The sequence below is a fragment of the Papaver somniferum genome, chromosome 9 (genome assembly GCF_003573695.1).
Source record: "Papaver somniferum cultivar HN1 chromosome 9, ASM357369v1, whole genome shotgun sequence".
Classification (NCBI taxonomy): domain Eukaryota; kingdom Viridiplantae; phylum Streptophyta; class Magnoliopsida; order Ranunculales; family Papaveraceae; genus Papaver; species Papaver somniferum.
Genome location: NC_039366.1, coordinates 35,365,384 through 35,391,860, shown reverse-complemented (window position 1 = coordinate 35,391,860; position 26,477 = coordinate 35,365,384). Strand labels below are relative to the sequence as shown.

General features: G+C 35.5%; 1 protein-coding gene across 1 annotated transcript; it reads left to right on the top strand.

Moving 5' to 3' along the window:
* Window positions 1–22,854: 22,854 nt before the first annotated feature.
* LOC113311766 lies at window positions 22,855–25,923 on the top strand. The gene is made up of 4 exons (XM_026560566.1): window positions 22,855–23,581; window positions 24,015–24,113; window positions 24,173–24,488; window positions 24,624–25,923. Exons 1-4 carry the CDS (start codon window positions 22,855–22,857, stop codon window positions 25,921–25,923), a joined length of 2,442 nt encoding a protein of 813 aa, XP_026416351.1.
* Window positions 25,924–26,477: the final 554 nt, after the last annotated feature.

Sequence of the window (26,477 nt, the reverse complement as noted above, 5' to 3'; positions counted from 1 at the left end):
ATAACTAAATATGAATAGATACTTGACCTGTGGAAAAACACCCTGATCTTAAACCAGAATTTAGTGAGTTAACAACTATGAAAACCTAGAAGAATTGAATGATCATATTATCAGTGATTTCTTCAATAATGAGAACGAATTCTCTGCACAAGCACTTCGGAGTTATTTGACCCATTACTAGATAATTTCTTGTGAGAGTCTATTCTTATGTTCGAGGAGGAAAACTAGGTTTTGAGATATCATATTATTTGGCTTTTTCGAACAATTTTCATCTTGCATGTTTAGGATTTATTTAGTTAAATTTTAGTTTTGGAAGATGAACTTGTAATACAATCTTTATTGAATATCTTTTTATATAATAACGGACCCAAAAAATCCATATGGCTCATCCACAGTCATTCTACTACCTAGTGAACCCATGTCAGCATCACTATATATGTCATCGCCATGTCATTAGACACTTTTTCACCCTAACAGGCAGCAATGAACAGTTGCGTAATCTTAATAGACTATAGCTACCACAATGTTTGGATAAACAAAGAGGAACAAAGTCTTTCTTTTTTTCATGAATGGATACAAATCAGTCCAAACCTATTGTCAGTTTTTACAATTTCGGAGATCGATCAACCCTCTGAGTCTACTATGGTGATGATCCCAACAAGTTCCACTTACAAAAATGGAGAGTTCCATTTCTTGTACAAAGAGACACATTCTAAGTTAGGTTGAACATGATAAAATACAAGTTCAAACTATATGGACACACCATTTCACTAACAGGTGACAACGTTTTGGTCATGAAAGCAAGAAACACCTTTTCAAATTTCATTTTTGTCTTGGATAAGAATTGTCCTTTCATTAGTCGTCAAAAATCTAGTTATCTCTGCTCATCACCAACAGGTAACAACGTTTCGCCTATGAAAGTAAGACCAATCGTCAAAAATCTAGTTATCTCTGCTTATCTTTTTATGCTCATCACCCATAGGTAACAACGTTTTGGTTATGAAAGTAAGAAACACCTTTTCAGATTTCATTTTTGTCTTTGATAAGAAACAACCTTTCACTAATCGTCCAAAATATGAGCACCCATGTCCATCCAAAGTTGTCGGTTGGAGAAGTATAAAAGTAGAGAAACGTTCATTTTCAAATTAAAAAAATTAAGATTTTATTTGGACTCACGCTGGAAGAAAAATATCCATTTTTCCAGCATGTTCTTTTGGTACTCAAATGATTACAAGGGATATTCAGAATGCAAAGGCAAGGGCCTCAAGGATAACACTATCAGCAAAATAACGGACACAAAAACGAAAGCATGCATCACATATTTTATCATCCAATGTTCTCCATATTGGAATGATTATAAGTAAAATCATATCACAAGAACTCGACGACAATAATAAATTAACTAACCCAACACATACCAACCGGTTCGTAAAGACAAAATAGAAATCAATAATTCTAGGCACAACTGAGAAAATATCTCAATGCATTTTTATTTTTTTTGATATTTGAATAGTAGACCTTGATGATGAAATATTCAGTTTTGGAAAAATTGTTGGAAAAAATACAGTTTTATGTGAATAAAAATTACTAATAAAAAGGTTTTTCGAAAAATAAAAACACCTTCCAAATTTTATCGGGTTAGGGTTTTTTATATATATGAAGAATTTTTTTTATTGTAAATATATACATAGAAAAACCTCTCTTATATCCCCTAGGGTATATAGTACTTCTTCTTCGTTTTTTCGATCTTTGATACGAGGGTTTAAAGTGCTAACTATTCGTGAGTTTTCCGCTGCCAAGTTCTAGAAGGACAAGTTTGAATGTGCTATTCAAGCTTGTTAAGATTGTTGTATCTTGGAGGCAGATGTACCCGTAGGGCTATAGCATCATCTTTTAGAGTGTAGTCGGGCATTCTTGTCTTAAGGACAGTATGTTGAACATGCGCCTCAATCTACCATTACCGTTTTCTTGTTTCCATGATGTTTAGCAGGATGTTCAAGACATTAACAGTTGACTAAGGAGAACACACAAAAAATCAGATAAGTGCCTCTTATATTATTTAATTGTTTGATTAATTTTTAATTGTTATTATCCAACAATCTTAAGACAAGAAGTTTTTTTTTTAATAACAATTTTTCTCTGTCAGTTTCAATATCTAAAGATCATCATGGCCCCTAACGAAGCAAAAAGTCCGAGAGTTTCAAAGTCGGAATTTTCTTCATCGCAGTTGTTTTATGAGACTGTGCAAGACGGCTGTGATCATGCTAGCGAGGAGTACGTATCCTTTTTCATTGAGCTAGCTAGCCCTGGAGAAGTTAAGGGCATCAGTTGAAATCAAACTACTGGACCAACGCCAAGAAGGTTAATTTTTATCAAAACTTCACCTCCACACACGTTTAAGGCAGGAGTAGACTGGTATGTGTTCAATTCTTGGTTCAGTTCTAATGTGTTTGTGTATACAATTTCATTCGGGCGCACTTAGACCGAGGCTTCAGAGCTATTACTCCCACCATTGTGATCCAATCTCTTACGCAATACGTGGGCAATGTCGTCAAACTTTTTATTTCTGAAGATGGTACAACTGAGAACTTTAAGGCTGCAACAAGCTTGGATCTACTTGGTCCATCGGTTTTCCGTATTTGGAATCCGATTACAAACGAGCAAGTACTTCTTGCTCCTAGAAGATATACTCCTGTCCGTGTCTGTGGATTTTATTTCCATCCGCTTAAAAAGGAATACGAAGTGGTTTGTGTACGTACGTCGCGTACTAAACCAAGATGGGACACTTTCAGATATATCAGTCGGTGCTTGAGAAAGAAAGGAGGGGAGATTATCTCGGAAAGACTCTTCAGGTGACACTGAATCCATGCCATTCATTGAGGCTCTGCGACAGCTGCCATTTTCTTTTGGACAAGATAACTTCTGGCTCATTCATGTGAGCCTTATACCTGTTTTGGGTGTTGCTGGTGAGCAGAAAACAAAGCCTACACAACGTAGTGTACGAGAATTGCGAGCACTGGGATTGAAACTTTTTGAACTTTAAAGTGAAGCACTGGTCTTGATTTTTCATGAGTTGAAATTTTTTTGAACCCTAATAAGAAAGGATCCTTACGGATGAATGTCAGCAATGGAGTCTTGGAAAGATCTCGAGTAAGAAAAAAGAGAAGACGAAGAGTCGTTAGTTTGTGATGACACGACAGGGTGGTGCTGCCAATACTGATGGCATATAATGAAACTCGAGAGAAAAGAGTAATGGTTTCTGTTCGATACTGGTTAGATTAAAGATGGAGATTGACCGGTGAGTAATGAAGTAGAACATGGAGAAATAGGAGCTCGTGATGAAGAGTTATGCCAGTGATTGAGATGTTGGTTCATCAGGGATGTTGTTCATGATGGCAGTAATGTTGGTATACTTCCGGTGATTGCTGGAGTTGATCGTGGTGATGACGAGATCGAGATGAAGTCAGGAAGGCCGAGTCACGATGGAAAGATGAGAATCCCTTTCTTTGTTCCCAGTTGGTGTTCGGTTCATTGATTATCAGAAAGCTACGACATGTCTGGTATCTTCAGAGGTATATCAACATTTGAACTTGATATTTGGGCTACACCAATTGAGAAACTAAGAGTAGTTGCTGATGCTATGACTGATGAGATGCACGCTGGTCTTGCTTCTGAAGGGAAATATGGTTGAGCAGGCCACTGGTTGTACAGGAGAGGATTTAGTTCGACACGATAATTTGCATTACTTAAGCCAGTCGATGTGGTTTGAGCTTACTTCTGGAGAGAGTTATTACCGCCTACAAAAATTCGAGACTTCTAGTAGAAGGTTCTTTGCTGTGGAGAAGCTCTACGCAATGACTGAAGAACTATTCGACGTCCGTTCCTATCCTTCTTAAAAAATTGACTCTCCAGGCCTATATTGAATTGTTGAGGGTTCCGGACCTGCTGGTTGTACAAAAATATTATTGTAAAGCGATTGCCGGATCCATCAGGTGCTATATAACATTGGCAGGTAGGATGAGAGAGGCGCAAGTCAGTAAAGCTGTTGGAGCATGTGTTTATTGTCTGTGTTGAAGCATCCTCGGCTTACAGAATCATTTGATGGTCATGGACTGTCCTAGATGCAACCTTAAACACCGACTTGTATGAGAATGATATACTGCCTTTTAGTGGAAATGCAATACGAGTTGAGGACGAAAATTTTTGTGAGGTTGAATGTACTTAAGGGGTACAATTCTGTTTCAGTTTCTCATAATTGAATACCTTGCGAATTTACTTCAAAGGAAAATCATAGTATTGCTGATTCTAGTCTCTCACGCAAATAAGTGAAATGTTGCTCCAATACATCGGAAATAGTATTCTCAGTTTGGAAGGGGTAGGAGGGTGGAGAATGTATCTTCACCCATCACAGCAAACATATTCTCCAGACGGTGCAGCACCAGCTGTTTTTGATGATGAGTACACGCATCAACCACCTCATGTTTACGCTCATCAAGGCGCCCTGTCTGGTTATAGTCAACCTGCTGCTCATGAAGCACCTGGATATGCTCAAGGTGGTCAGGTTGATGGTCATGTGCCATATGGGACTACTCAAGCAGGTTACGGTGAGCATCCAGTTCCCAGTAGTAGTGCGGGCTACCGGTATCCTGGGACTGTTGAAGCTGGAAACAACAATTATCCTTATGAATTGTTTGATGATTTTTCAGCTTAATTAACAATTAATCTCTGTGTTGAATCCCTGACTTGTGCTTGTATAAGCTATGCTAGGTGCCACACAGGAAACCACATAAGATATTGTTAGTCAGGAAATAAATTGCGTGCAAAGATGAGGCGATGGATACGGGAACTGAAACACTAGATTGTGTCAATGAAAGTGAGTCCTCCATCATGCAAAAACATACCTGGCAGTACGAGTAAGTTAATTTACAATGCATCTCCTCATGCAAAGGTGCTATGGAAATCACGTTAGGCTTAACAATAATGTGACTGTCTTTAAGAAGTTACTTAAGTTTGTACATCTTTAAAGTGATGTTTTGTGCTGAGAATTTCAACGAAAAAAAGATGAGGATCATTTTGTGATGATTAGTTGTTGTACCAATTGCTGCTATGCACTAGCTCAAAGCAAGAGGTAAGCATTAACTAATTTTTTTAATCATCTAAATGTGGGGGGCTGTCTGTCATAGGAATGCTTAACGTGTTCAAGGCCTTTTGGCCAGTTTGTTTGCAAACGCACATATAGAATTTGCTGGATATTAATGCATATATTTCGGTATTCCATTGTTATATATTTTACAACCACTAACAAATCTCAGATGTTGAAGATTTGGCAGGAAACTAATGTGTTTGAACGTGGTCTAAAGGATCAGTAAGTAATCAAAAGAAATTTTGAGGACATAGTTTCTGTCTAACGTGTTTATGTGTTGTAAAACAGATGTGCATATCCGCGTTTACCCTGGAAAATCACCAGGATGCTCTGATTAGAGGTCGAGAGATTGGAATGCATGAGGTACATGTTTAATTACAAATATGTGATATATATTGCACTAACCTTAATTTTGAGGTAGCTATAAAGAATGTACTAGTGAATAGTAATGTGATATTTACGATTTGACTGAAAGACCGAGTTGATTGATATGATCTAAAGGATCTAAGTGAAACAGAAGATATTCTGAAGGAAATGGTCTTTGTCAAATTCGATGCGGTTAATGTGTGCAGTATAGCAGACGTATACAAATACACTAAGTATCTCAAAAGAATTACCGGGATGATCTCATCAGAGACTTGCAATACGACTTGCAATACTTGAGGTACATCTTAAATTGTGTATGTAATACATATTATACTGACCTTAAGAGATGTTGTTGTTTCAGGCTATGGATAAATCTTAGCCTATGTGTGTATCCTCTTAAGGAGTGTCTGTCTAAGGAAGTCCTTAAAACAGACAAGATGAACTTGTATATTGAGGAAATCAAAGTTCGTGTGCTTTAATTCAAGCATAAGAGGAAGACGAATGATTACTAAGATGCTTCTTAGAAGATATTCCTCTGTGACCGAAGCCTGTGGCCATCATTGCAGAAACTCAATTGACTATGTGAGTCTAAAGTAAATGAGCAATGACAAAGTCTAGACATACTCGAAGAAGGCTAATTCGGTAAGACAACTATACTCTTTAATGAAGTAATTTTAGTTGATTCGTGAAGTCAAAAAGAGGTCTCAGTAGACATGTAAAGTCAAAAGAGAACCTCACAGACTTAGGGAAGTCAACAGAAAAATTAGTGGTCCTTTGACGAAAGGATTTTCTAAAGAGATAGTTCGTAATTATACATCGAGGGGGAATGGGACTTAAGCTCATATAAAATAAACTTGTCATGAAGGATACTCAACCTTGCTGACTGGATATCCCAAGATCAAGGTTTCGAATGAGACAACTAATTTATGGTAGGTAAAGGTAAACACTATCAGAGAATTATATTCTCTCTGTCCCTTCCCTATGGTGTAGATGTGATAGTGTGACTGCATGTGAAGGGTGACTTTAATAAGTCTTAATGAGTTCCATAGTTTCAATTTAAGATTGAAGTGGGGTGTAGCAGTGAACACTCTTAATGGAACTCACCTATCTGAATGAGGAAGTGGGTCGCTTTCTATGAGAATATGAGTTGATTCTCTAGAGCATTCTGAGAAACAAGACGTCCAGGGCCAAAATGGACACAACGGCGGAGCTTGGCAGCAACCGTGGAGATATCATGTGTGGTTGTTATCGCGAGTTACACCAAATGTTAGACAGTTCAAGACCTAATGGACACTGGCTAATAAGTAGTTCAGGTAACCTATCACTAAGCAAAGGTTCAAGACCTTATGGACACCTATGCCTATTCATGATATTTCTTGTTTTCCGTGTTTTATCGTATTTTTATTCATGTGGGGGATTGTTGGAAAAAATACAGTTTTATATGAATAAAAATTACTAATAAAAAGGTTTTTCGAAAAATAAAAACACCTTCCAAATTTTATCGGGTTAGGGTTTTTTATATATATGAAGAATTTTTTTTATTGTAAATATATACATAGAAAAACCTCTCTTATATCCCCTAGGGTATATAGTACTTCTTCTTCGTTTTTTCGATCTTTGATACGAGGGTTTAAAGTGCTAACTATTCGTGAGTTTTCCGCTGCCAAGTTCTAGAAGGACAAGTTTGAATGTGCTATTCAAGCTTGTTAAGATTGTTGTATCTTGGAGGCAGATGTACCCGTAGGGCTATAGCATCATCTTTTAGAGTGTAGCCGGGCATTCTTGTCTTAAGGACAGTATGCTGAACATGCGCCTCAATCTACCATTACCGTTTTCTTGTTTCCATGATGTTTAGCAGGATGTTCAAGACATTAACAGTTGACTAAGGAGAACACACAAAAGATCAGATAAGTGCCTCTTATATTATTTAATTGTTTGATTAATTTTTAATTGTTATTATCCAACAAAAATATCGTATGGTATGAGGAAAGAAACTTTAAGAGAAAGAAAACTTCAAATTCGAATTTCTTTATTTGAGGAGGAAAGAACAGATTACGTCAGGTGAAAAAACCTCCACAATTTTTGAATGAAAGGTTGGACCAAGGTCAAAAAAAAATCCAAAACAAAATTAGAAAACAAAATTCATATTTCCTTTCACATCGATGGGTGCAAAAATAGGCAAAAGGGAAATATGGTACAAACCAAAAAAAAAAAAAATACTCTCATTGTCAGGTCCACAATTAATTTTAGGTACCGTGATACTCATAATTATTTCCGTGACACTCATAATTATATGAAATTATTAAAAATACTGCATGACAGATTATGCATCCGCATGACGGGTTATGCATCAGGGGTATAATTAACAACGTAACTTGGATATAACATATCTAAAAATCCGCGTCTTGGAATTTTACAAATTTTATATCGTTGGAAATCTTTTTAAGAGAGTTGCGCAACGAGTACAAACAACAATATCAAAAAAAAATCACGAAAAAATCGGAGGTGATCATCATTTTAAACAAAATTTCGAAAACTGATTACATAACCATTATGCAGCCACCAAAAAAGATGCATAACACAATCTGCAGACGCATAACGAATTATGCAACTATTTTCTCGACTGCATAACAAATTATGCATCTATAACAAGTTATGTAACCATTGTTTTGGTTGATTTTAGTGTGTACATAAAAAATTGATGCATACTGCAGTATGCATCCATATTTATGGATGCATATCAGGTTATGCATCTATTTTCTCGATGCATAAAAGATTGTGCAACAATTTTCTCGATGCATAATGCATTATGCAGTCATATTTTCACGATTGCATAACATGTTATGCAGGTATTATTGTAGGTGCATGACAAGTTATGCAACCTTATTTTTTGTTGGTTTCAATACTAAGAAAAAAGTAGATGCATAACGTGTTATGCAACCGTTTTCTGAACTGCATAACAAGTTATGCAAAAAAAATAAAAATCTGCAGAATCGTGTTATGCAACCAATTTCGAGAATGCATAGGGAAGGATGCATACACTTCTTAACTAACTAGTAAGTCCAACATAGCTGACTTAATTAAATTTAGTATTTCAAACATCAACCAAAGCATTTAGCGCCACCCATACATAACTTTATAACAGTTGAAAGTATGTATATCTAATTATATATGAATGGAAAAACATGACTTCATAATTCATAGGTGGAATCTAACCACCTGCATATACATGATAGAACTGGTGCTGACAGCCTAAAGAAACGTTTGCAAAATGAATGGGATGGTTGCAAGCTTGTAGATGCGAGTTTGTAAATTCATAGAGAAACAGTTTTGGATCAGGAGTTGGTTAGCCAGTGGTCACCCACCAACAAGGTAGAATAGAGATGCATATACAAGAGACGGACACACCTGCAGTCACAATACCATACCGTAGGTGGAGATGATAGGTTGTGTATTGTGGAAGCCAAAAAGAGGCAGAATTTCTGCATTTGTCTTGAATAATCTGATGCCAAAAAGATTCTCTATTCGTGGAATCCCCAGCACCACTTTGCGAGGAGTGAGCTATTCCTTTGTCGCAAACTCTTGAACCTCAAACCACCAGTGAACATATCTTCACGCCCTTGTTTTCATATAAGTTAAAATGAAAACCTTGAATTTCATCCCCCGTCACCTTAAAAAAGTTTCTGATTTTTTTTCTCGAGAGACAGTCTATAATCGATATCGAAAATTTAATAGAATAGGAAGTACACTACAATTTCTAAGAAAACAATTTAGCAATCAGTCTCCCACCCTCAGATAGCATTTCAGCATCCATCTGTAAAGATTTCCGTCAAACCTTTAATTCTTAAAACATGAGATCTAATGTTCCCATCGTTAGCAATTCATATAACTTCAATGAGGAATTTTCAAATCTACTGAAGAATTTTTTAATTAAATGGGTTTGTGAAGAACAATCCGTAAACATTAAATTTATCAACCAAAACTTTCTTCGAATCAAAGTTTTAAGAATGAAATCAGACTCTTATCGAAGAACAATCAAAGTTTTTATGAAAAATTTGTCAAAATTTTCGTTTAAAAAGCACCAGATTTGAAAGCTCAAAGTAAAGAGAAGAGTTAAGAAAATGGCTCGTCCTTTTAAAACCAATAGCTGATGTACATCATCTCCTTCATTGTTTATACGGCTTCATCAATAAAATCTATTCACTTTCGGACACTCATCTCACAGAATCACTAGCAGATGAAGAACATGGAAAGAGAAGAAGAAAGAAGAATAACTTTTCACGAAAAAAAATCTTCCAAAAAATGGGTTTGTTTATAATTTTTCACGAAGAAATGGGTGTAAAGAATCTGAAAAATGGGTGTGGTACTAGTTTTCAGCATTTCCCAATCAATAGTAAGAATCACATTAACGGTGGAACACTCCTTACCAGATCATGGAAGAGACCCCATATTTGGGAAGTTGTTGGATTGAGATGCCATTAACGTTTTTACCGAAATGCTAGATGAAACTAATGCTATTCCTAGGGGTTTAGAATTACAAAGGATGAGACTATTCGATCTAGAAAAAAAAAATGGGCGCCAGTATTACTAACTGTATCAGACGTGCCTTTTATAAAAACAAAAAACAAAAAAGACGTGCATGTTTAATTGTAGGTTGTGGTAACACCCAGAATAGACTGAATAGTGCGGAGATGTTAATATAATTGACCAAAAGGGATTTGAATTAAAATATTAAAGAGGAACATCGAATTTCATCCAAGTTTTATGGCATTGCATAATATTCTTTACTGTTTCCTTATGTTGAAGATGGATATACCATAAATATAACAAAAATAGAGTCCCCTCAACCAAACACAAGAATGTCGGAAGCTTACAACAAATCAGGACTGAGATACACAATAGCCAGATGCACAATAACGAGCAAATGAAGGCATTACTGTAACTCAGGAAGGTAGTCTGTTCTAACAAAAATCTAGACTCAGATGAGCTAGAAAAATCCAAAACAAATCATATGGATAAATGTGAGGCGAAACATCATGAAGTCGACACATTCACGAAGCATAAATCATGTTTTTTTTAATGAGGGAGAAAACGACTAATTAGAGTTTCATAACTCCATATATTTTTGACGATAATTAAATTGTTTATTTTTATACGCAAGGTCCATTTTATAATACTACACTAAGGTCTATTATTGCATTTTAAAGGCTGAAGCTTTAGACACTCCAGGTGCGTATGATCGGGTAAGATGTTTGTGAAAAAGCGGGGGGTGTAACAATCTCACCCAATATTTCGATCAGCAATCTGTATGGACAAACTCCAATATACTTTCAAGAGAATCAACTAGACTCAATATTAATAAAGCATATCAAAGAGTTATATCTCTCTTTCTTGATTCAATTCTTTCTCAAGCAAATAGAAATCTGCGAGTCTAACTGAATACAAGAGAAATCACTTGAACGGTACCAAAGATCAATGTTCAAGGATCAATCAATATCAATCAACAACCAAAGGTCTAATTGCCAATTGATTTATTCAAACGCACAACCTGTGATATTTCAATTATATAACAGAATATAATGCATAATAGATATAACACAGACACCAGAATTTTGTTAACGAGGAAGCCGCAAATGCAGAAAAACCGCGGGACCTAGTCCACATTGAACAAAACAATGTATTAAGCCGCTACAGACATTAGCCTACTACAAACTAACTTCGGTCTGGACTGTAGTTGAACCTCAATCAATCTCACACTGATTCAAGGTACAGTTGCGCTCCTTACGTCTTTGATCCCAGCAGGATACTACGCACTTGATTCCCTTAGCTGATCTCACCCACAACTAAGAGTTGCTATGACCCAAAGTCGAAGACTTTAATAAACAAATCTGTATCACACAGAAAATTCTACAAAATAGATAAATCTGTCTCCCACAGATAAACCTACAAGTTTTCTTCCGTCTTTTGATAAATCAAGGTGAACATGAACCAATTGGTAACCCGGACTTATATTCCCGAAGAACAGCCTAGTATTATTAATCACCTCACAATAATCTTAATCGACGTGGCGAAAGAAGATATTGTGGAATCACAAACGATGAGATGAACATGTTCGTGACTACTTTTCTATCTTGCCTATCAGAGATATAAATCTCAAACCAATCGTTACGATTGTACTCAAAACGATAGAATCAGCAAGGTCAGATCACACAACTACGAGAAAGTAGTATCGGTATGGATTCCCAATCCCGATGAAGTCTTTAAGTCGTTAACCTGGTTTTTTAAGAAGAAACCAAAGGTTAAAGGAGAATCAACTCTAGCTAATACAACTAGTATCACACAGGAGGTGTGGGGATTAGGTTTCCCAGTTGCTAGAGTTCTCCCTTATATAGTCTTTCAAATCAGGGTTTGCAATCAATGTTAGCTTGGTAACAAAGTATTCAATATTCACCTTTAGATGAAAACCTAATTAGATTTAAGCTAATATCTTTCAACCGTTGGATCGAAACTTAGCTTGTTACACACAAATTAAATGTACTATTTTGGGTTTATGTAACCGTATCCAAACATGAACATTTGTTGGTTCAACAATAGTTAACCAAATGGTTAGCCATATGAGGACTTTCATATCAATCATGTTCTTCTTCATCATAACTAGTTGAAATGACTCAAATGAACTAGTTAGATAGTTGTTCAATTGCAAGGAAATCTTATGTAACTACACAAGACACAATCGAAGCAAAAACGATTTGATTCACTCGAATCGGTTCATGAACTATATAGCCATGGTTTGCATTTAGCATTCCTTAGTTAATATAAATAAGTTCAAAAACAATCGTCTTTAGATATAACTAGCTTAAGTTCGCGGACTTAAGTTCCCGGAAGGAGTTCTCAAACTCCAGCAGATTTTCTCGGGTCGAGAACTTCCGCCAGTTCGCGGACTGGGTTCGCGGAGTGAGTTGACGGACTGAGTTCATGGCTCTTGTTCCGTTTCTCTTGATCAAAAAAGTTCGCAAACTTCGGTTCAAGGAAAAAGGACTTATACATATATGTGTTTCCACACAATGCTTATATCCATCATTGGTTATATGATCTAAACTCTCATTTCAATCATTGAAACATTCTTAGAGGACGTTATATAGTTGTTATTCACAAACCATTTTTCGTAAAAGCCATTTTCAAAGTGATTGAAACATATCATGACTTTCGTCACTAGGTAAAGATGACCTTGGCCAAAGCGAAAGCTTACCAACACATATTTCGAGAAATAGATAGGCGAGATAAACTCGGCTCGAAATAGCAAATGTGCATAATCAAAGTCTATATAGAAAAACGACTTTTGTCTCAAGATAGGAGATAGAGTAGATAGACTTTTGAGTGATAGATAAGTTCAAGTCTCCACATACCTTTTAGCTGATGAAGATCCACCAGTTCATTGAGTAGTCCTTCGTCTTGTATGATGATCGCCATGGAGTTCTTGAATTCAACTACACTTTTTATCCTAGTCCGATACCTAACATTGACAAACATTCTTGAGATAACAACGGATGCGAGTTCGACCGAGCAATGCTCTAACAATCTCCCACTTTATCAATTTTAGTGACAAAACTATCAATACATATGGAATACAAAAAATAAATAAATTAACTTTTGTAGCTCCTATTCCACATGTCTAATCTTCAACATTACTCGAAATCTTCATCACTTCCAAGTACTCCAATGATCCCAAAGGTTGTAAGTTCAGCATCATCGTTGTTAAAATCCGTAACTATAACAACGAGAAAACAAGAGTTCTCAATGATTGTTATACAGTATCAAAGTTCAATTGTATCACAACTTTGACGACAACACTATGGTGATATGTATCACTCCCCCTTAGTCAATACTCCATCTCACATGGAAACCACTCCCCCTTACATAATGATCCGAAAACCATATGTATTTGTAGTGTGAACTACATATTAATTCTCCCCCTTTTTGTCAATAAAATTGGCAAAGGTACGAAAACGGGATCCTAATGAAATTTTTGAAAGAGACATTTCATGACCAAAAGAAAGCACGTATCATCTTATTTAGATGCAATCATATATCCTAATCTAAATGCATTCGTCAAGGAGTTTATAAAGATACAAGATAAACCCTATAATATTCCACAGCCGCACTCCCCACAAAGATTTGGCAATTAAGCACAAGTTCAATTAAGTACTCTCCCCCATATAATGTCATTCCCGAAAGAACAACAAGAGCGACTTTAATTTCAAAAAGAAAATAATGATTTCTTTGGACATAACAAATCACATACAAGTATGAATTTAAATCCAAAATACTCAATTAAATTAACCACAAGAGAACCCATGATTAATTTAATCGGAAATGCTCAACATAAGTGAACTTACGGAGACTCAGAAATACTCAATTAGATTAATCACAAGAGAATCCATAATTAATCTAATCGGAATACATAACCAAATTAACCACAAAAAGTAATCAATTTAATTGGTCATGCTCGACATAAGAGAACTTACGGAGCAACAACTAAATAACCAAACGTGAATGATTAATTTAGTTGAACATGTTCGACATAAAGTACCTCATGGAGCAACAATTAAGATATAAATAACTCAGTCGATTGAGCTCAACATAAGTCACCCTATGGAACAACATAGTATATACACAAAAATTGTGGATCGGAGATCGACCTAATATCGTGGAATAAGTACGGATTCACTCTATTTTCCATCACCATTTTCACAATGACATACAACAGACATAATCCTTGAAAAGAAAAGATTTTAACATATCTTCCATCAATAATTGACATAATAGGATTAACTTTTGTATTTGTCAAAAGTCCATTCCTTCTTTTATCCACACATGCATATCGACATATAAAGGACTTAACTTTTGACAGGGACACAAACACACATATCCCATAAATATTAATACTGCAAAAATCATCTTCCAAACAATTTTAGGATTTAAATCAATAAATCTAAAAACATGAAGATGAAAACATTGGACGTAGCTATATGTAATCACAATAATGGCAATTCAAAACTCTAGTTATTCTTCTAAAACAAAACAAGAAAATAGAAGATTTACTAGGAATTAAGACCTTTGAAGAATTCTTTGTCATCCCCGAACTCCTTGTCGTCAACAGCCATTGGGACATAAGGTTCATGAAGATAAGAGTTAATATCAATAAACCTTCTTGACTGATGTCGAACCAGGGCCTTCTGAATCTCATGAGTCTTAAACACAAAAACATTTATTTGATGAATCTCCTTTTGCATCTCCTTCAACACTTCAAGAACATCAGAAAACTTCTGAGAATTTGAAGGAACAGCTCTATGATTCTTCACATTCCTTCTTTTTCTTTTCAATGTCGGAGCTAACGGAGATTTATATTTTTCCTTCATGATTCATGGCTTGACAATCATATCAACAGCCTTTCCATTAGAAGACAAGGTACTTGGAGCATCCATAGGCGTATGGGTTTGTGAGAAGAAATCACAATCTTGACAAGTGGTCTTGAGATAAAAAGAAGTTTCAAGGAAGGAAAAGGAATGTATGGTTAACCTTTAACAGGTTCGTGCACGCACAATTATGAACCCTAAAGAGAGTAGAATTGTCGAGAATAACCCTCCTTAATTGATAGACAGGGATTCCAAACAAACTAATAAAGAAAGATAAGAACCTTTTCCTAAATCCTAAGAGCTACATAATCTTGTGTCTTTTGATCAGGCATATGAGATAATATTTCCAGATAAACACAATCAAGTTGCGTTGCGGTGAACAAAAATTTGTCCACCATATTCCTCTTAAGAGGAATCCACAGACTTCTGTCTACCTAAACGACTTGACCATAATTTCTTCTCTAATGGTCTTGTTTTATCCTTGGAAACTAACTTTTTAGACGAAGATAAAATCCTACATACCTCAGCGGTCTTCTGAGCAAGTTTAAGCTTGTTTGCTAATTGATTTGTTCTTCGTTAGAGTTTGTTGACGTGCCTCAATTGGTGTTTGTACATGTAACACTTTGAAAGTTCATGACTCTTTATAGAACAATACGAGCACGTCAATCTAGGATAAAAGTCAGGCTTCTGAGATGTGCAAGCAGCTATACACATGATGGAACCTGAAACATTACATATAGAGTTTCCAAAGAATTGGTCAATTTTTTCTTCCAAATTAGTTGGGTTTTATTCTAAAAGATATCAAGATTGATATATGTATTTCTAAAATTATCAAAATCAATATTTTCCCCAAGAAGTGCAACACTCGATTTCTCGTCTTCAGACATTTCATCAAGAGTTGCAGCAAAACCTTTGTTCCCAGCGTATTTTCTACAATTTGGGCACTCGTTTGCAAAATGACCAAATCCCTTACACTTAAATCACTGAGGCATATCCTCTTCATCAGTTTCATCTGTGTCCCTGTTTGTAGGAGGAATACGATTATGCGGTTTAACTGATTTTTTAGGCTTATCTCTGGAGAACCGTTTACTTATCTTCAATAGAAGATCCCTAAACTGTCTTGTGATCATCGAGACCGATTTGTCAAGATCTTCATCCGATGAATCAGTCTCAGATTGATCCTCTTCAGAGATATACATTTTCTTACTTTTATCAAGTAATTTAGTGTTTTTTAGTGCTTTGAATGCAACATCCTTAGATTTGGATGAATGCTCATGATCAAAGATCTTAATCTTCCCAACCAGCGTATTTCTGGAGAGATTATCTAGATTATTTCCCTCAACTATGGCATGCTTCTTAGAATCGTATCTAGATGGTAGCGATCTGAAAATTTTCATCACAATGTCCTTTTCAGGAATAGTCTTACCCAATGCAAAAGATGCATTAACAATTTCAGACACTTTGTGATTAAACCCCAATATTTTGATTAGCAATCTGTATGGACAAACTCCAATATACTTTCAACACAATCGATTAGACAGAATCTTAATAAAGCATATCAAAGAGTTATATCTTTCTTTCTTGATTCAATTCTTTCTCAAGCAAATAGAAATCTGCGAGTCTAATTGAATACAAGAGAAAACACTTGAACGGTACCAAAGACCAATGTTCAAGGATCAATCTGTATCAATCAACAACCAAAGATCGTATTTCCAATTGATTGACAAACGCACAACCTGTGATATTTCAATTATATAACAGAATATAATGCGAAATATAAATAACACAGACACCAGAATTTTGTTAACGAGGAAACGGCAAATGCAGAAAAACCCTGGGACCTAGTCCATATTGAACACCACACTGAATAACCTGCTACAGACACTAGCCTACTACAAACTAACTTCGGTCTGGACTGTAGTTGAACCCCAATCAATCTCACATTGATTCAAGGTACAGTTACGCTCCTTACGTCTCTGATCCCAGCAGGATACTACGCACTTGATTCCCTTAGCTGATCTCAACCACAACTAAGAGTTGTTACGACCCAAAGTCGAAGACTTTAATAAACAAATTTGTATCACACATAAAAGTCTACAAAGTAGACAAATCTTTCTCCCAAAGATAAACCTACAAGTATTATTCCGTATTTTGACAAATCAAGGTGAACATTAACCAATTGATAACCCGGACTTATATTCCCGGAGAACAACCTAGTATTATCAATCACATCACAATAATCTTAATCGACGCGGCGAAAGAAGATATTGTGGAATCACAAACGATAAGACGAAGATGTTTGTGACTACTTTTTTATCTTGCCTATCGGAGATATAAATCTCAAGCCAATTGTTACGATTGTACTCAAAATGATAGAATCAGCAAGATCAGATCACACAACTACGAGAAAGTAGTATCGGTCTGGCTTCACAATCCCAAAGAAGTCTTTAAGTCGTTAACCTGATTTTTAAGAAGAAACCAAAGGTTAAAGGAGAAATAACTCTATGTAATACAACTAGTATCACACATGAGGTGTGGGGATTAGGTTTCCCAGTTGCTAGAGTTCTCCGTTATATAGTCTTTCAAATCATGGTTTGCAATCAATGTTATCTTGGTAATAAAGCATTCAATATTCACCGTTAGATAAAAACATGATTAGATTCAAGATAATATCTTTCAACCGTTGGATCGAAAACTTAGCTTGTTATACACAAATGAAATGTACTATTTTGGGTTTATGTAACCGTACCCAAACATGGACATTTGTTGGTTCAACAATAGTTAACCAAATGGTTAGCCATATGAGGACTTTCATATCAAGCATGTTCTTCTTCACCATAACTAGTTCAAATGACTCAAATGAACTAGTTAGAGAGTTGTTCAATTGCAAGAAAATCTTATGTAACTACACAAGACATAATCGAAGCAAAAACGATTTTGAATACAAGATAAATCACGTTAACGGTACCAAAGACCAATGTTCAAGGATCAATCAATTTCAATCAACAACCAAAGGTAGGATTTCCAATTGATTGATACAAACGCACAACCTGTGATATTTCAATTATATAACAGAATATAGTGCGAAGTATAAATAACACATACACCAGAATTTTGTTAACAAGGAAACCGCAAATGCAGAAAAACCCCGGGACCTAGTCCATATTGAAAACCACATTGTATTAACCCGCTACAGACACTAGCCTACTACAAACTAACTTCGGTCTGGACTGTAGTTGAACCCCAGTCAATCTCACACTGATTCAAGGTACAGTTGCGCTCCTTACGTCTATGATCCCAACAGCATACTATGCACTTGATTCCCTTAGCTGATCCCAACCACAACTAAGATTTGCTACGACCCAAAATCGAAGACTTTAATAAACAAATCTGTATCACAGAGAGAAGTCTACAAATAGATAAATTTGTCTCCCACTGATAAACCTACAAGTTTTGTTCCGTCTTTTGACGAATCAAGGTGAACAGGAACCAATTGATAACCCGGACTTATATTCCCGAAGAAGAACCTAGTATTATAAATTACCTCACAATAATCTTAATCGACGCGACGAAAGAAGATATTGTGGAATCACAAATGATGAGACGAAGATGTTTGTGACTACTTTTTTATCTTTCCTATCGGAGATATAAATCTCAAGACAATCGCTGCGATTGTACTTAAAATGATAGAATCAGCAAGATCAGATCACACAACTACGAGAAAGTAGTATCGGTCTGGCTTCACAATCCCAAAGAAGTCTTTAAGTCGTTAACCTGGTTTTTAAGAAGAAACCAAAGGTTAAAGGAGAATTGACTCTATGTAATACAACTAGTATCACGCATGAAGTGTGGGGACGAGGTTTCCCAGTTGCTAGAGTTCTCCCTTATATAGTCTTTCAAATCAGGGCTTGCAATCATTGTTAGCTTGGTAATAAAATATTATATATTCACCGTTAGATAAAAACCTGATTAGATTCAAGCTAATATCTTTCAACCGTTGGATCGAAAACTTAGATTGTTACACACAAATGAAATGTACTATTTTGGGTTTATGTAACCGTACCCAAACATGAACATTTTTTGGTTCAAAAATATTTAACCAAATGGTTAGCCATATGAGGACTTTCATATCAAGCATGTTCTTCTTCACCATAACTAGTTCAAATGACTCAAATGAACTAGTTAGAGAGTTGTTCAATTGCAAGGAAATCTTATGTAGCTACACAAGACACACTCGAAGAAAAAACGATTTTGAATACAAGAGAAATCACTTGAACGGTACCAAAGACCAATGTTCAAGGATCAATCAATTTCAATCAACAACCAAAGACCAATTGATTGATTTAAACGTACACATGTGATATTTTAATTATATAACAAAATATAATGCAGAATAGAAATAACACAGACACCAGAATTGTGTTAACGAGGAAACCACAAATGCAGAAAAACCCCGGGACCTAGTCCAGATTGAACCACATTGTATTAAGACGCTACAGACACTAGCCTACTACAAACTAACTTCGGTCTGGACTTTAGTTGAACCCCAATCAATCTCACACTGATTCAAGGTACAGTTGTGCTCCTTACGTCCCTGATCCCAGCAGGATACTACACACTTGATTCCCTTAGCTGATATCACCCACAACTAAGAGTTGCTACGACCCAAAGTCGGAGACTTTAATAAACAAATCTTACAAAAAGTATATCAAATAGTTTTATCTCTCTTTCTCGATTCAATTCTTTCTCAAACAAATAGAAATCTGCGAGTCTAATTGAATACAAGAGAAACACTTGAATGGTACCAATGTTTAGGGATCAATCTATTTCAATCAACAACCAAAGGTCGGATTTCCAAATGATTGATTGAAACGCACAACCTGTGATATTTCAAATATATAACAGAATATAATGCTGAATAAAAATAACACAGATGCCAGAATTTTGTTAACGAGGAAACCGCAAATGCATAAAAACCCCGGAACCTAGTCCAGATTGAACACCACATTGTATTAACCCGCTACAGACATAAGCCTACTACAAACTAACTTCGGTCTGGATTGTAGTTGAACCCCAATCAATCTCACACTGATTCAAGGTACAGATGCGCTCCTTACGTCTCTGATCCCAGCAGGATACTACGCACTTGATTCCCTTAGCTGATCTCAACCACAACTAAGAGTCGCTACGACCCAAAGTCGAAGACTTTAATAAACAAATCTGTATCACACATAAAAGTCTACAAAATAGACAAATATGTCTCCCAAAGATAAACCTACAAGTATTATTCCGTCTTTTGACAAATCAAGATGAACATGAACCAATTGATAACCCGGACTTATATTCCCAAAGAACAGCCTAGTATTATCAATCACCTCACAATAATCTTAATCGACACGGCGAAAGAAGATATTGTGGAATCACAAACAACGAGACGAAGATGTTTGTGACTACTTTTCTATCTTGCCTATCGGAGATATAAATCTCAAGCCAATCGTTACAATTGTACTCAAAATGATAGAATTAGCAATATCAGATCACACAACTACGAGAAAGTAGTATCGGTCTGGCTTCACAATTCCAATGAAGTCTTTAAGTCGTTAACCTAGTTTTTAAGAAGAAACCAAAGGTTAAAGGAGAATCGACTCTAGCTAATACAACTAGTGTCACACAGGAGGTGTGGGGATTAGGTTTCCTAGTTGCTAGAGTTCTCCCTTATTTAGTCTTTCAAATCAGGGTTTCCAATCAATCTTAGCTTGGTAACAAAACATTCAATATTCACCGTTACATGAAAACCTGATTATCTTGTATTTAGTTGAAAATCTTTTGGGGAGTCAGCTGACTCGAAGCTCTGCAAATCGGCGATCGACTCAGCCAATTTTTTTCTTCGTTCTTCTTCATTTTCGAGAAACAACAGCATTAATTCAGGTGGAAATTTCTACAGATCAAATGATTGAAGGTAATATGTTGCTAAATTTTTAATCGAAGTTCTATTTTTATCATGGAAAATAAGTTTAATAAGAATATGAATCCTTCAGTCGTAGATTTAGAAAACCCTTATGAAGAGAATCCTTCAATAGATCTTACTCAGAATTTTGGTGAGGACAGAAATGATTCATGGAAGTTTTCATTGATTGGTCGATTAGATCTTCTTAAACTCAAATTTTCTGATGTTGTCATTCTGATGAAAAAACAATAAAAATTAGTAGGCCAATGTAAACTAATTCCGTTAGGAAAAGGATTATTACCATTAAATTGGACAATTTAGAAGATAAGAATCATATCAAACAGGGTAAGTGGGAAGTTGGAGACTAAATTCTAACAATCAGGAACTGGATTCCTAATTTTAGGCCTGAAAATCAAAGAACATCTTCAGCAATGATTTGGGTTCATTATCCTGGTCTTAGTTTATAATATTGGGATGAGAAAACTCTTTTTACCATTAGTAGAGTTCTTGGTAATCCAGTTAAAGTAGATACTGCTACACTTAATTATGACAGCGGGTATTATGCAAGAGTGCTAGTTGAAATCAATTTAGCAAAATCAATTCCAAATAAACTTTGGATTAAAACCAAATTTGGAGGATTTCTACAAAAGGTATTACTCACAAATCTTCCAAAATTCTATCTTAATTGCAAGATTATTGGGCATACTCAGAATGAATGTAAAGCTCAGAAGAAGTCAACTACTGATTCACCTGTGAACAAAGTTGAAGTTAATTTAGGAAAAATTCATGAAAGCAGTCCTAAAGTAGTTATGGAGAAATTTGATATATGTGAAACACCAGTTATTCATATCCACATTCCAACATCTAAAGTCCAAAGGCCAGTTAATTCCATTGAAGTTTCACCTGAAAGGTTTAGTTCACTGCAACAAGAAGAATCTAAAGTCAAAAGTATTGAAGAATATATACCTCTTACCCCTGAGAAAATACTTCAACTGGTTGAAGACAATACTTTAGAGAGAACTGTCATTAAATACATCAATGATACTACTGGAACAGTTTCAGAAGAGAGAGTCCCTGTTACTTCATGGTCCAAAATAATCAAAAACCAGCATAAAATGTTGCTGCAAGTACTTCTACTTCTGAAACTCTGAAACTTAAGGCTGATCCAAAGGTAACTACTCAACCAACCATTGTTAAATAAAATTTTAGGAAAAACCAAGGAAAAGGAGGCACGAAAGGCCTCCATTCTCAACAATGAAAATCCTTTATTGGAATAAAAGGGGCCTTAGAAGAGCTGGGGCTCAAAATAAATTATGGTCCTTAATAAATCAATTTAATCCTTCTTTAGTTTTTATAGCGGAACCAAAAATAGCTTGTACTTCTTCTTTTTTCAATAAATTGAATCTGCCAGGAATGAATAATATGGTGATTCATAATTCAGTCTCAAATAAAAAGGGAAACATTTGGTTACTTTGGAATAAAAATTTACCTGTTCCAGCAGTCATTTCTATGTCAAGTCAAATGATAACAGTTAACATTGGGGGAGTTCTTGTTTCTGGAGTTCATGCACATGTTGGAGTTGTGCAAAGAAGATTCTTATGGTCAGAAATGGAATTAGTCAGTAATATGAATCAACCTTGGTTAGCAATTGGAGATTTAATGTTGTTACTTCTTGTGAAGAAAAAATTGGAGGCAGAGCAGCTAATAGAAAAGCAATTCTAGAATTTACAACTTGTCTGGATAAATGTGGTCTAATGCAATCTCCTAAGTCAGGTGTACAGCACTCATGGTCCAATTGCCAGCATGGAGATAGAAGAATATTATGTAATTTAGATAGAGATGTTTTCAATCAACTATGGTTTCAACATTATGAAGACTGGGGTTACAAAGTGGGACTAAGAATAGCTTATGATCATGCTCCTCTTCTTGGTGTAAATGTCAATATTCCCAAGCCCAAAAATATACCTAAAAGATTTTAGAAAATGTGGATTTCTCATCCAGGATTTATGAATGTGGTTCTTAATAGTTGGAATGAAGAAATAATTGGAGACGCTGCTTACATGTTTCAAGGTAAACTAAAAAGATTAAAGAAGGTTCTTTCGGATTGGAATTGGAATGAATTTGGCAGTATTCATGTAAATATCAAGGAAGCTGAGGAAAGAGTTAAAGAAGCCATGCTCAGGTCTGATGACAATCTTTTTAATGATGACAACTTAGTGGAAGCACAAAATGATCTTAACTCCAAAGAATTCCAACTCAGTACCATGTTAAAGCAAAAAAATAAAATTAAATGGGTAAAAGAAGGTTCTGCTAATACAGGTTTATTCCATGCCAACCTAAAGATTAGACAAGCAAGAAATTATATCACAGAAATGGAGGACAACAATGGAGAAATCATTTCAGAACAAAAAAAGATTGATGAAATCTTAGTCAATCACTTTGCGGACAAATTCAAGTATCAGGATGTTGAAATTAATGAAGAATTATTAGAAGTGATACCAAATGTCATTACTCCAGAAGATCAAGAAATGTTGGATGCTTTACCAACTGTAGAAGAAATCAAGCAAACTGTCTTTGATATGGAACCTGATAGTTCTCCAGGCCTAGATGGCTTTTCATGCTGTTTTTATAGAGCATGCTGGCAAATAATTCAAGAGGATGTTGTCAAAGCAATCGAATTCTGCTGGAGAAGACAGTTTATACCAAAAGGTTTGAATTCCAATTTTTTTAGTTTTACTTCCAAAAACAGAAGGTGTTAAAAGTCTTAATCAATTCAGACCTATTATCCTCAGCAATATGAGCTTCAAAATTTTCACAAAGATCATTACAACTAGAATAAGTAGCCTAATGACAAAACTCATTTCACCTCAGCAAGTTGCTTATATTAAGGGCAGGTGTATTCAAGAACAAATTTTATTAACATCTAAGATGGTGAATGAGATGAGCAAGAAAAGAAGAGGAGGAAACATTGGTCTTAAGCTTGACATAACACAAGCTTATGACTCAGTCAGCTGGAAAATAAAATTTCAAGTGTTAATCAGATATGGTTTCTCTAATATATGGTGTAGATGGTTACACATGTTGTTTGATTCTGCAAAAAATTTTGTAATGATAAATGGAGGACCACATGGTTTTTTCTCAGTGGGTAGAGGATTGAGGCAGGGAAATCCTCTCTCCTCCATTCTATTTGTTCTTATGGAGGATGTTCTGAGCAGATGTATCACAAAAATGGTAGCTGAAGGTAAGATCATTCCAATGGTGGTTAGAAAATTAATTCATCCACTCATTTATTCTTTGCAGATGATGTTTTCTTATTCTGCAATGGAGCTAAGAGAAGCATTAAAAACTTAATCTGGTTGTTGGAGGAGTATCAAAGAAGTTCTGGACAAATCATAAATAAAGATAAAAGTAAACTATTCATTAATGGAACTTCTGAAACAAGAAAAGCTCAGCTCAAAGGACTTTTTCAAATGGAATTAAGTAAATTTCCTGACAAATATTTGGGTGTAATTTTATCAGCTGGTAGAGTTAAAACATCTGCAGTTTGGCTTATGGTGGAAATGCTTCAAAGGAAATTGGCTTCTTGGAAAGGGAAACTTCTTTCTTTCCATGACAGGTTAGTGCTTATCAAATCAGTACTATGCAACATTCCCATCTACAATATGGTAGTCTATAAATGGCATGTTTCAATAACCAAAACATGTTAAAAGATAATAAGAAACTTATTATGGTCTGGTGATGGTGATACAAGCAAATACACAATTTTGTCATGGAAAAAAGTCTTCACTCCTTACAAGGAAGGGGGTTTGGGAATTCCAAGGCTTGAAATTATGAATAGAGCTCTTTTAATGAAGATGATCTGGAAGATCATTAATTCTGATGAGGAATGGGCATTGTTCTTCAGGGCAAAATATCAGAACTCAAATAACCAATGGACAAGTAGTTGGAAATTATCTTCAGTTTGGCCTGGACTCAAATGGGATTTGGAAGTCTTGAAAGAAGATATAAGATGGTGTGTGCGCAATGGACAGGAAATCTCTTTGTGGTTTGATATTTGGTTAGGGGAATCTCCTTTAATTCATCAATTTGGCAACACATACTTTGTCAAGAACAACATCTACATGAAAGTAGCTGACATAATTCACAATGGGGTTTGGAGAATTCCTTTAGAACTGCAAAAGATTCTACCTCTCAATAGCTTACCAGAAGTTGGTGGTGGAAATGATCTCATGATCTGGAATGGCAATATTAAAGGTAACTTCACTACTTCTGCTGCAATTGATAAAATAAGACATAAAGAACCATTGTTGCACTGTTCAAAATTTATTTGGAATTCCTTCCTGCATCCTAGCATAGCAAGAAATGTGTGGAAAATAGTACAAGGTATTTATGCGGACGATACAAAAATGCTTGAAAAAGGGTATGACTTGGCTTCCAGATGTTGTATTTGTGAAGCTAATCAAGATAGCACGGATCATCTGCTCTGGGATTGCAACTTTAGCATTGAAATTTGGAACTGGATTTGTTTAATTTTTGAATTCCAACCCCCCAAGTATTTTCAAGATATTTGGAGAAATTCAAAATCAAAAACTCCATTGGTTAAGGAAGCATGGATCACAGCAGCTTGTGATATTACCAGGGATCTATGGTTTCAGAAGAACAAGAGAATATTTGAAAATACTAAGCCTAACATTCAAAGCTTTAAGTGCAGAATTCAAAAGACAGTCTTTGAAGGTGGCCTCAGGATGAAGGGGAACAAATGGAGTCAGAATTATGATCTTCAAACAATACAATTCTTTAAATTGGGGACAAGAAATATCAAATTTCAGAAGATCATTGTTTGTTATTGGAACCCACTAGGAATAGGGTACACGTTATTCTGTTGTGATGGTACATCCATTGGAAATCCAGGTGCTGCAGGTTTTAGAGTTCTTATCAGAGATCACTTATGTCAGGTGTTGGGGGCTATGGAAGGTGGAATTGCAACAACTACCAATTATATTGCTGAGGTATATGCAGTAGTATGTGCAGCTGAGATGGCTGTAAAATGAGAAATGAACAACATCATTATCAGGTCAGACTCAAAAACCATCATCTCTGAATTCTCAACAGGTACAATTCCTTGGTTCTTAAAAATGAGATGGAGAAAAGCAGTAAGTAAGTTAAACTCAGTAATATTTCGTCATGGCTACAGAGAGACCAACTTCTCTGTTGATACCATGGCAAAAAAGGGAGCCTTATAAATTGCCGGTGAAAGACAATTATACATTGAAAGACCTTCTGTTTTAGCTAGAATAGAAATGCCAAATGTGCAGTATTATAGATTTAGCTGAGTGAAATTTTCAGTACAATTCTGTAATCTTCAGTTCAGTCCTGTAATTATTGGCCTTTGTAGTTGGCTTTTTTGTTATGCTTTCTTCCTTGAGGTATGTATTTTTCATTAAATTTCTTTATTAATAAAAAATATGATTTCGCAATATTTGTGGGTGAAAACTGTTTCTGCTGTTTTTGGTAATTTTAGGTGTGTGTGGATGAGAAACGAATCTAAACCCTAAACAAATGCACTGCAAGGGAGTGCTTTTGATTCGAGAGATCAATCTATACA

What these genes read in the sequence shown, in the direction of transcription:
- LOC113311766 (XM_026560566.1), top strand. Translation starts at nt 22,855, where the DNA reads ATGTGGATTTCTCATCCAGGATTTATGAATGTGGTTCTTAATAGTTGG. An exon ending in CACAAAAATGGTAGCTGAAG is followed by an intron (nt 24,114 to 24,172) that starts GTAAGATCATTC and finishes TATTCTTTGCAG; the next exon opens with ATGATGTTTTCTTATTCTGC. An exon ending in CTTCTTTCTTTCCATGACAG is followed by an intron (nt 24,489 to 24,623) that starts GTTAGTGCTTAT and finishes TGGTGATACAAG; the next exon opens with CAAATACACAATTTTGTCAT.